We start from the raw sequence: 11,762 nt of genomic DNA, 5'->3' as shown, positions 1-11,762 counted from the left end.
CACCAAAATGTGATTATAATTACAGAATATTTGTTCATTTTATTGATTTTAGTCCTGTTAAATGTCACTTTGTTTACATGAAAATAAAAAAAGTCACACCTTAAAGACCTTAAAGGTGAAAATGTTCTCATCCAAAAGCCAGTTAAAATGTTTTATAATCATATATTCATTCACTTTCAAGATTTTATTGTGTTAACTTGATTAAATATGCTGTCAATAAATACACTCACAGATAGTTCAGATACTTGAGGTTCCTTCATGTTTACTGTGTTGTCTACTGAACAATACTCACAACAAATCAATTTTATCTGCCTGAATTAAAATCATCTCAGGTTTTGTTCATCTTTGTTGCTTTTTGTCCTCTCGTCTCTTAGCAACCGTCTCCTGACAACCAAAATTGTTTGAATGTAAATGAGTTAAAACTGATTTTCAAGTCAGCAACTGAAACCTGAAGCCTCTTCCATCATGGACGAATCAGCGTTGGAGCGTTTCTTCGACAAGTACATCGTAAACGTGAGTAAATAATTAATTCTGAGCTGCTTTCTTTCAATATTCAAAAAATTAATTAACATCCCCGAGGTTTTGTTGACTTTATGGTCATTTTGTAGCCTAGCTAGACAACCCACAGCAACAAATTTAATTCTCTGCCAGGGTGGGTCTAGTTACCCTCCATAAGGCTCGAGGCTGGATGCTCCTAAAACTGGCCGGACCAATCACCATGAAGTGTAGAGTCAGAAGGCAGGCGTAACTAAGTGACGACAGAGGCGGGACGATTCTGACAGAAACAACCAGAAACAACTAGCCTAGCCGCGCTAGACAACCCACGGCAACGAATTTAATTCTCTGTCAGGGTCGACAACAAAAACGACAACAGTCGTTGAGCTCCATTAGCACCGACTCTAAATAATCTTTCTGTTAACATGTCTGTAATATACTTGAGCTTCACCCACTGACTGTATAAATAAGGCTTCACCGAACTACCGCATCCTCTGATTTCCGGCGCTCTAGGAGCCTATTCGTTGCGTTGATTGGTTGTATACCTACCCAACTGCTGCAGAGTGATTTGATAGACAACCTTTTAGCCCGCCTCCCTCCCTGTCGAGCGTGCCTAGACCCTTGTGCCTTCAGAAACATGGGTCTAGCATGGCTAGGCTAGTCATTTTGCACAAAAGAAAGAAAATCTGGAAGCAGCAAGAGCAATGTAACGTATCAGGACATAAACACATGTTAAACAACTGTAAATTTGGGTAAAAATAGAATATTGGACAGTTTTTTATTCAGTCAACATTAAATTAATATTTATTATCTGTAAACAGGAGAAAATTTCAATAAAAATGTAAACAGGTAAAAAAATTACATTTAAAAAATGATAAATGTCCTGCCCTCGCACTTTGCTAGGCAGGCAGATAACCATCACCTCAGAAAAAAAACACATCGTTGTTCCTTATGTCGCCTATTTATTTGCTGAATGCATGGCATGGATTTTTGATGAACGAGTGAATGGTAAAACTGTAATCAAGAAACAGAATATTGTGTATAAGCTGATATGTAAAGAATAAATCATAATGTCTCCTGACTACTATACACAGCAGAGTACATTTAAAAAAGGGTAAGGGGCCAACGCTAGCGAAAGGCTAATTAGCATCTATGCTAACGTCTCGTAAAACATATTATTTTGGATAAATTACTGGCATGAAACATCTTATACAACCCCTAGCACTTAGTACTAAGCTTACGCTTGCAGGCTTAAAACAGTGTGGCAGGTACAAAAGAAGCTTAGCCGTTGTCTGTTGCCGTTAGACAGGAAGTGGTCGGCAGCATCACTTCCGGTGTCACACCAAAATAAACCGGACAGTGTCAAACCATCACAACAAAACAAATAAAGTCCCTATGAACCAATTTTAACACACAAAAAGAAATATAAGTGGCTTTTATGGATTCTGAATTAAATGAAGTAAAAAAAGTGTAATTTTACAGTACAGCATCGTAAAAGAGCAAATCTGCATTTATAAAACTACAGATGTTTGATGCAGACTTTATTGACAGTTTTGACCTGCTTTTTACAGTAAACATGTAAATTAATACTTTATTTTTGTGATTTTTGCTGGATATTTTCTGTAATGTAAAAAAGCAGGAGAAATAAAATAAAATTTTCAGGTATATTAGCATTCATATAATGCTTACTGTTGACTTGGAGCATTTATTCATCTTTAATTCATTTTAAAATGATTTTATTTGTCAGTGTTTTACCGAGACGAACAAGGTTCTGATTCTGAAAGAATAGTTCATAATCTAAAGATATAGTTCTGGTAAATATTTGCCACAAAGTCAAAAAAAAATCAGTTTCTGGACAGTAATGCAGCTCAGTAATAAGATAAATCAGATAAACCAGGATCTTTTCAGGTTGTGATCTATTTTTTAGGACTCATCGAGGATTCATGAGGAAGATGAAGATGATGACAATGAAAAAGAATTTTTCCGTTTGCTACCTGATGAGCTGCTGGACTACTCAGGTAAACTCTGAAAATGAACTTCTTAAACTGTTTTTAGGTGGTCATTTTTTGAACATTTTTGTTAAATTGCATAAAATATCTAGAAAATCACAGAAAGAAATAATTAACTAACATGTTAACTCTGAATTAAACGGCCCAAAATTAAGTTTACATTAAAATCACTGATTTGGTCTTTTACAAAGTCGGACTATCACTTTTTTACTGCATTAAAATAAGCAATGTAGGGAATAACTCCTTATGAATTATGAATTATTAAGCGCTCGTTATGAAATGGGGCACCACTCTACAAACGTAGAGAAATTAATAACTGATAATGGATTGATTCAGTTAAACAGTCTAATATCTGAAGTCGAGAATTCTCGGAAAAAGTGACCTGTCAGACACATATAAACGCAAAGAGAGACTGTAATTTTGGTCTAAATGAAAGACATTTATTCACTAATATAATGACAATACAGGGATTAATACAGTAATAAGTATAATGGGTGTTTGTGTGTGAGATAATAAGTGTGTGTGTGAGTGTGTGTGTGTGTGTGTGTGTGTGTGTGTGTGTGTGTGTGTGTGTGTGTGTGTGTGTGTGTGTGTGTGCGTGTCAATTATTCAGATTTGCATTTCTAACTAGGATTATGGAATGAGTAATCAGACCGCTGAAGATATGACGAGATGATTAATAATTTGGAAAATGAATGGATAGGAAGTGACTAACGGAGTTAATAAACAGGAGCTATCAAGCTATTTACATACGTCAACCCCAGAGTTCAGACTCGGAAAGCATCAGCTGTTCTTACTTTGTGGGAGAATGGATCGCTCAGAGGTTCGGCTGGGACAACATTGCCTTGAGAGGAACTTAACTGCGCGCCTTGGTGGATTCTCCAGCCGTGCAGTCTGTCGCTGGGCAACGTCTCGGCGTCCTGCCTTTTGATCATTGTTGAGCGTCGCTGGTCCCGTTCGACTCAGCTCGGTCGGTCTCAGCAGAACGGCTCTTTCTTCAGGGTTGACTCAAAAAACATAGCTTGATAAAAAGAAAAAACGCAGGCTCTTGGTCTGTCTCTGCCGGAAGGTTTGGCTGAGGGACAGATAGGTAAAGGAGCTGCTGCAAAACCTGCCAGAACCGTGAAACGGGATCAAATTGGTTCTTGATCAAAAATCGCCGGTAAACAAATTGAGCTGTTTGTTGAGGTAGTGAGCGAAGATATCTATTCTTTGATTAAAAAGGAAAATGATTAAAAAGTCGCGGTTAACAGAGGCCAGCTCGCTAACCGAGGTACAGTTTCAAAGAAGAAAAAGAAGAAGAAGAGGCCCCAAAAAGGAAATCGCTCGGACGTAGGTTCTGGAAGCCAGTTAGAATAGAGGAGAGGGTGAATAAAGTAAAAATGGCTGTTTTTAAAGGTTTCCTTATGTCTGAATTCTTGCTTGTGTTGTACGTCGCTTTGGACAAAAGCGTCTGCTGAATGAAATTGTAGAATTGTAGAATTGTAGACCAGACTAGGAGCGATTCAGAAGACCTCGATGAAAACACAACATGGTGAAGCCGCTACCTCGCCCGGGTTAGGGAAACCGAGGCCTAGCTCTGGGGATGTGGAACGTCACCTCACTGGCGGGGAAGGAACCTGAGCTGGTGCGGGAGGTGGAGCGATACTGGCTAGATATAGTTGGGCTCACCTCCACGCACAACAAGGGTTCTGGAACCCGAATCCTGGAGAGAGGTTGGACTCTCTCCTACTCCGGAGTTACCCAAAGTGAGAGGTGCCGGGCGGGTGTGGGGATACTCACAAGCTCCATACTGAGTGCCGCTTTGTTGGAGTTCTCCCCGGAGAACGAGAGGGTTGCCTCTATGTGACTTCGTGTTGCAGAGGAGAAAACTCTGACTGTTGTCTGTGCTTATGCGCCGAACAGCAGTTCAGAGTATTTGGCCTGCTTGGAGTCTCTGGGTGCTGTCCTGGAAGGGGTACCGCCCGGGGATTCCATAGTTCTCCTGGGAGACTTCAACGCTCACGTGGGCAACGATGGAGAAACCTGGAGGGGGGTGATTGGGAGGAACGGCTTGCTCGATCTGAACCCAAGTGGTGTTTTGTTATTGGACTTCTGTACTAGTCATAGATTGTCCATAACAAACACCATGTTCGAGCATAAGGTTGCTCATAAGTGTACTTGGCACCAGAGCACCTTAGGCCAGAGGTCAATGATCGACTTTATAGTCGTATTGTCAGACCTGCGGCAGTATGTTTTGGACACTCGGGTGAAGAGAGGTGCAGAGCTGTCAACTGATCACCACCTGGTGATGTGTTGGATCCGATGGCGGGGAAGACTGCCGGACAGACCTGGTAAACCCAAACATGTTGTGCGGGTGAACTGGGAACGTCTGGCGTAGGGTTTTCAACTCCCACCTCCGGAAGAGTCTCTCCTGCATCCTGGGGGAGGGTGGGGACATGGATTCTGAGTGGTCCATGTTCAAAGCCTCCATTGAAGAAGCAGCCGCTAGGAGCTGTGGTCTGAAGGTCACTGGTGCCTGTTGCGGCGGCAATCCAAAGACCCATTGGTGGACAGCAGCGGTGAGGGAGGCCGTCAGGCTGAAAAAGGAGACTTTTCGACCCTGGTTGGCTCGGGGGTCTCCCGAAGCAGCTGACAGGTACCGGCTGGCCAAAAGGGTGGCAGCTGTGGCGGTTGTGGAAGCTAAAACTCAGGTGTGGGAGGAGTTCGGGGAGGCAATGGAGAAGGACTTTCGGTTGGCCTTGGGGAAGTTCTGGCAAACCGATCGACGCCTCAGAAAGGGGAGGCAGGGCTTCGCTCAGGCTGTGTACAGTCGGGGTAGAGAACTGTTGACCCGTACTGGGGATATCGTCGAGCGGTGGAAAGAGCACTTTGAGTGGCAGGCTGGGGTGGTGGTCCCTATTTTCAAAAAGGGGGGACCTGAGAGGAGAGTGTGTGCCAACTACCGCGGTATCACACTTCTCAGCCTCCCCGGGAAAGTTTACTCCAGGGTGCTGGAAGGGAGCATCCAACCGATAGTCAAACCTCGGATTCAAGAGGAGCAATGCGGATTCCGTCCCGGTCGTGGAACAGCGGACCAGCTCTTTACCCTTGCGGAGCTGCTGAGGGGGTCATGGGAGTATGACCTGCCAGTCCATAGGTGTTTTGTGGATCTGGAGAAGGCCTATGTCCCCTGAGGGGCTTTGTGAGGGGGCACTGCGGGAGTATGGGGTCCCAGGCTCATTGCTACGAGCCGTTCGGTCCCTGTACAACCAAAGTGAGAGCTGTGCCCGCATACTCGGCACTAAGTCAGACACGTTTCCGGTGGGTGTTGGACTCCGCCAGGGCTGCCCCTTGTCTCCAATCCTGTTTGTGGTTTTCATGGACAGGATTTCAAGGCGCAGTCGTGGTGGGGAGGGTTTTCGGTTTGGGGGCCTCAGGATCGCATCTCTGCTTTTTGCGGATGATGTGGTTTTGTTGGTGTCCTCAGACCTTGACCTCCAGCACATACTGGAGCAGTTTGCAGCTGAGTGTGAAGCGGCAGGGATGCGGATCGGCACCTCCAAGTCCGAGGCCATGGTTCTCTGCCGGAAACCGGTGGATTGCTCGCTCCGGGTTGGGGGGGGGGAGTTGCTTCCCCAGACGAAGGAGTTTAAGTATCTCGGGATCTTGTTCACGAGTGATGGGAAAATGGAGCGAGAGATGGACAGGCGGATTGGTGCGGCGTCAGCAGTAATGCGGGTGTTGTATTGAACCGTCGTAGTGAAGAGGGAGCTGAGCAGTAAAGCAAAGCTCTCAATTTACCAGTCCATCTATGTTCCAACCCTCACATATGGTCATGAGCTTTGGGCAGTGACCGAAAGAACAAGATCGCGGATACAAGCGGCCGAAATGACCTTCCTCCATAGGGTGGCTGGACTTAGCCTTAGAGATAGGGTGAGGACCTCAGACATCCAGAGGGAGCTCGGAGTAGAGCTGCTGATCCTTCGCATCGAAAGGAGCCAGTGGAGGTGGTTTGGTCATCTGATTCGGATGCCTCCAGGGAGACTTCCTTTGGAGGTTTTCCGAGCACGTCCGTCTGAGACCCCAGGGTAGACCCAGAGCTTGCTGGAGGGATTATATATCTCGTCTGGCCTGGTAACGCCTCGGGATCCCCAAGGAAGAGCTGGAAAGCGTTGCTGGGGGGAGGGATGTGTGGAACGACCTGCTTCGCCTGCTGCCTCCGCGACCCGGCCCCGGATAAGCAGAAGAAAATGGATGGATGGATGGATGGATTTATTAGCATAAATATTTGCTTTTATCTGAAAGGAAAATTATGAATTCCAAGGTCTGGGAAATGCTAAACTGTTGTTTTACAGCTTTACCCCTTAGTTGTTTTGTTTTTTTAAATTGCATATAATATCTCGCAAATTATTTCCTGTAAATATAAAAAAGACTTAGGTCAAATCTGTCAAGGTCAACATCAGAAATAGTTTTTCTTTTTTAACAAATAGGGATATTATACAATCTGTGACTATAAAATTTCACCAATTCTCTGCATTTTTGGGTATTTATAGCTCTTTGAAAGAAATATATGTATATATATATATATATATATATATATATATATATATATATATATATATATCACATCTTTTAAAAATGTTAAATCATTGTTTCAAGTGCTATTTTAAAGGTTGTCCCTGTCCCTGTTTCAGAAGAGAAGAGAAGCACTAAAGTGTCACCAGACGTCAGCTCCAGTCTGGATCATAATTCCCAGAATCCTTTAGCCAGCTGTCTGGACAACAACTCCCAGAATAATTCAGCCAGCTTCAACTCACCGTTAGAACCAGTAGTCAGGTGTGTCAGGTAGTAGCTGCTTCATTAATCCACTAGTTTAATTTCGTAGCAAGAACTATAATTCATTCATTTCTATGAGTCATTTTTTAAGTAAAAACTGTCCAAATTATCAAATTTCAGCTTCTTAAATGTGAATATTTTCTCTTTTATTTACTCTTCTATGCCAGTAAACTGAGGATCTGTGGACAAAACATTTGACAGTTTCCTGACTTTTCATCATTTTCTGACATTTTAAAGACCATACCTTCATCTAATCAAACTCATTAGAAAAAGTTCCAATTTAAATCCACTCAGATGAATGAATCCTGATTTTCAGCTCTGATTTGGTCGCTTCCAGCAGATATAGTGATGGTGAAATCGAAGCTTCATCAAGCAATGAACCACTTTGACACATCTGCTTCCAGAATGACACATTGCTTCGAAGCATTTGACACAACCAGAAGAGTGACATCTGCTGGTCATGTGTCAGAACTGCATCTAAGTGAAAAAAAAACTGAAAAAGCCTCAGGACTGCTTGTCTCACACTGCTTTTTACTTGCAATATTTAAAAAAAAAAAACGTTATATATGTATGTTTGTGTGCATATATGTGTAGTGTGTTTTTATGAATGCATGTGTGTTGTGTATGTGTGAATCTATGCATATGTATCTGTGTGTTATTTAATGTATTTAATGCAACTAGATATATCTAAACTAAATTCTAACTAAATGTATACTCTCCTTAACTTCTCTCAAAATGACAAATGGCAAATGCACTAGCGTGATCTCCTCCTCTCAAAAACCCACAATTTGAGTGAATCAGACCCCTTTTTAAGACCTGGACAGATTGAAATGTCCCACCCCTTCAAAGTTCGCGCGAAGCACCGCGACACGCGATGTGACGTAACGAGGCCTCGCTCTTGATAGTCACGTGATTGTGGGCGTGCTGAAGCAGGGATCAAAACACCGTCTCGGAAAACTTCCGCTTCAAAAGCTCGGCACTGTGTCGAGCAAAGTGGCTCAAGCGTAACATCACTAAGCAGATATTAGAATCAGGACGAATTTCTGTCGGATCGGTTGTAATTCGACGTTCATTTGGAGGTATTTGTGGTTCAACAGATGGAGACTCTTCTAGAAACATAATCACTGCATTTATCAATAAGTTGGAAAAGGAAATACGACAATTTGTAGAGGCAGCAACAATAGAGCTTGGTTAGTTAGCGATTTTGATCACAGATTTGTCATTTTGAACAATTATTTTATTAAACACTCTAAATTCTGTGATTGCAGCTTCTTCAATGTGAATATTTTCAGTTTAACTTTGTAACAGTAAAGTGAAGATCTTTGGGTTGTGAACAGAACAAGATGCTTATGTTATCATTTTCCCATTTTCTGATAGTTATTGGATTTAATGCTTCTAGTTTGATCACAGTGTTCCTCATGTCTGTTCGGGTTTTGTGTGTCCAGGAACGTCGTCTCAAGGGTGAACCTGGGCTGCCGTTTGGACCTGAACCTAATCGCCAGGAACACATGGAACGTCAAGTACAATCCGAAGGTACACAGGCAGGAATGCAGAAGCCACAACAACAGGTGGACCGTGTTTGCATGAGGTTTCAGTTTCGCTGCTGTGTTCCAGGTGTTTCCAAGAGTCCTCATACAGATCCGCAGGCCGAGAACCACAGCGAGCATCTTCAGTTCTGGGGTTCTGATCTGCATGGGAGCCACAAGGTCAGTCCGGTAGCTAAGACACCGTGAGCTGGTTCTCAGGACGTCGGATGACTTTCTCTTCTCTCTGTTCGAGTAGCATAGAAGAGTCGAAGGTGGCGGCCAGGAGATTTGCTCGCATCATGCAGAAACTTGGGTTCCCCGTCCGGTTCCTCAACTTCAAGATCCAGCTCATTATGGCCACTTGCAGCAGCTTCCCAGTGTCTCTGGAGAGACTGGCGCTGGCCCACAGAGAGCACTGCAGGTCAGAACACACCAGGTCGGGTTCTACAGGTTTGAAGGTTCTATTAGGAGGTTCTAGTGGGATGACGGAGGATCTAGAGGTCATGTAGTTTTGTCGTCTCTGAGTAGGTTCCTTTAAATAGCTCTAGTGCACTATTGAAAGCTTCTAGAGATCCTTTAAGTTGTTCTGCTCATTCAAATTGGATGTTGAGGTAACTGTGGAGGTCCTATATGTTGTTTACAGCGTTTCTTTAGGGGTTCCAATATTTCTGAGGAGGTTCTAGATGCAATTTTTCAGACTCTGGTTGCTAGTAAGGAGGCTCAGGACGTTCTAGCTCTTCTCTAATTAGGTCCAGTCATAACTATTGTTTTCGTAGCCCTTGAGGTACTTAAGATAGTACACCAGAAGAATGGAAAACAGTGTTTTGCAGGTTCCAAGGTTCCGCTAACAGGTACAAGTGGGTATGAAAAAGGTTGTAGAGTTAATTTAGTTTTCGTGTTGTCTGAGTGGGTTCCCTTTAAATAATAGTGCACTATTCAGTCCTTCTAGGATTTCGCGGGCGTTTTTCGTGATTGTTGTGGCCGAAAATGCCTGAATTCGCGGCAGCTTTTTTAAAAAATTGCGATAAAAGTTGCGATGTTTTAAGCTTATTTTTTGTGATAAAATTGCGGGAGACAGTGACAATTGCTAAAAAGCTGCATTTTTTTTCAGCTTGTAGAACATGTTTCAACACTGTAATTGACAATATTTATCCATCCATCCATCGTCTATCCACCGCTTTATCCTCACTAGGGTCATGGGGGGTGCTGGAGTCTATCCCAGCTGACTCGGGTGAAGGCAGGGGACACCCTGGACAGGTCACCAGTCTGTCACAGGGCTACATATACAGACACACAATCACACTTACATTCACTCCTACGGACAATTTAGAGTAACCAATTAACCTCAGCATGTTTTTGGACTGTGGGAGGAAGCCAGAGTGCCCGGAGAAAACCCACACATGCACAGGGAGAACATGCAAACTCCATGCAGAAAGATCCCAGGCCCAGGCCAGGATTTGAAGCGGGGATCTTCTTGCTGCAAGGTGAAAGTGCTAACCACTATACCAATGTGCAGCCCTTAGTGAGGAGGTTATGGAGGTAATTTATCAGATTTTTCTCATGATACTGAGGTTCTATGTCTTCTCCATTCTTCACAGTTATGAACCGGAGCTGTTCCCTTGCATCCACTACAGGTTGCAGCCCAGCCACTGCATGATCATCTCTTCCAAGGGGAACCTCACATTGAAAGGTAACTGAGTTGAACTTACTGATCATACAGACTGATCAGGTTCAGACACATCGATCGGTAATCAATCTCTGATGTCCTGCAGGAACCCAAGCTCATGTAGCTTTGACTGGGCACTGAGAATATTCTAAGGGTTCTGTAGGAAGTGGAGGAGCTTCTGTAAATCTCGTGGTCAGTGAGGAGCATCTGAGAGTCCTTTACATAGTTGAGGCATTTTGAGAATGTGACTTAGGAAATTTTGGAGGCCATTTCGCAAGAGGATCAGACGGTTGTCTGAGTCCTTCAAGTGGGTCAGACTCTGGTCAATCCATTTTGTAATCCTAAAGGTACTCAAGTAGTAGCAGTCAAGTAGTACACCAGAGGAAAAGCAGGGGTCCATGAGGTTTTAGTGTTGCTCTATGTGGTTCTAGTGAACCATAAGAAGTTTTGGAAATAGTTTTTGAGAACTAGGTCCAGTGCTGTTTCATGAGGTTCTGATAGTCCTTTAGGAGGTTATGGAGGGCCTTAAGATAATGATTTTGGGGTCATTAAGAAGGTTCTAGATGTTATTTTCACACTTTAGGTACTCCTTTAGGACACACTAGTGGCCACTCAGAAGGTTCTAGAGGTCCCCAAGATAACTGTGGTGCTCTTTCTGGAGGTTTCACTGGTCCCTTTGGGAGGTTCTGGGTGTTCTTTCGGTCAGTAGTGTTCGACTGAGGATCCTGGAGTCAGTAACGAGGTCAAGAAAGGGGGTTAGTAATCACTGTAGAGGTTCATGGAGCACTTCTAATGGTTATTAGGGAGGTTTTAGGGTTCCTTAAGGTAGTTAGTGTTTCTTGAAGTGGCGGTATTATGAGGTTCTAGGTCAGGGGTCGGCAACCTTTAACACTCAAAGAGCCATTTTGACCCGTTTCCCACAGAAAAGAAAACACCAGGAGCCGCAAAATCCTTTTGGCATTTAAAATGAAGACAACACTGCATATATCGCTTTTTTACCTCTATGCCCTTGTTAATCAGTCGTGATTAATTAATTACAAAGCCTCTAATTAGATAGATTCATTTTTTTAAATTGTGTCCTTCCACTAATGTTTATCTTACTTGGTTAATGTCATTTTTGCTCCTGGACCTCATATGTTACCTAATGTTAGCTGGAAATCAATATTTTGCGAATGTCTATTTAACTTGTAAAATCTATTTATCTATTTATCTTAAGCTAATAACTTTTCTCCGGTAAGTCGCTGCCCT

The 11,762-nt window shown here is 43.2% G+C and overlaps 1 protein-coding gene across 1 annotated transcript; it reads left to right on the top strand.

Annotated features, from left to right (window-relative positions):
* The first annotated feature begins 465 nt into the window (after positions 1-465).
* On the top strand, positions 466-10,546 carry LOC127533066 (TATA-box-binding protein-like). The gene is made up of 5 exons (XM_051945147.1): positions 466-500; positions 8,768-8,855; positions 8,937-9,028; positions 9,105-9,269; positions 10,447-10,546. Exons 1-5 carry the CDS (start codon positions 466-468, stop codon positions 10,544-10,546), a joined length of 480 nt encoding a protein of 159 aa, XP_051801107.1.
* Positions 10,547-11,762: the final 1,216 nt, after the last annotated feature.

This window comes from Acanthochromis polyacanthus, chromosome 3 (genome assembly GCF_021347895.1).
Source record: "Acanthochromis polyacanthus isolate Apoly-LR-REF ecotype Palm Island chromosome 3, KAUST_Apoly_ChrSc, whole genome shotgun sequence".
Classification (NCBI taxonomy): domain Eukaryota; kingdom Metazoa; phylum Chordata; class Actinopteri; family Pomacentridae; genus Acanthochromis; species Acanthochromis polyacanthus.
This window is presented reverse-complemented; position numbering and strand designations above follow the sequence as displayed.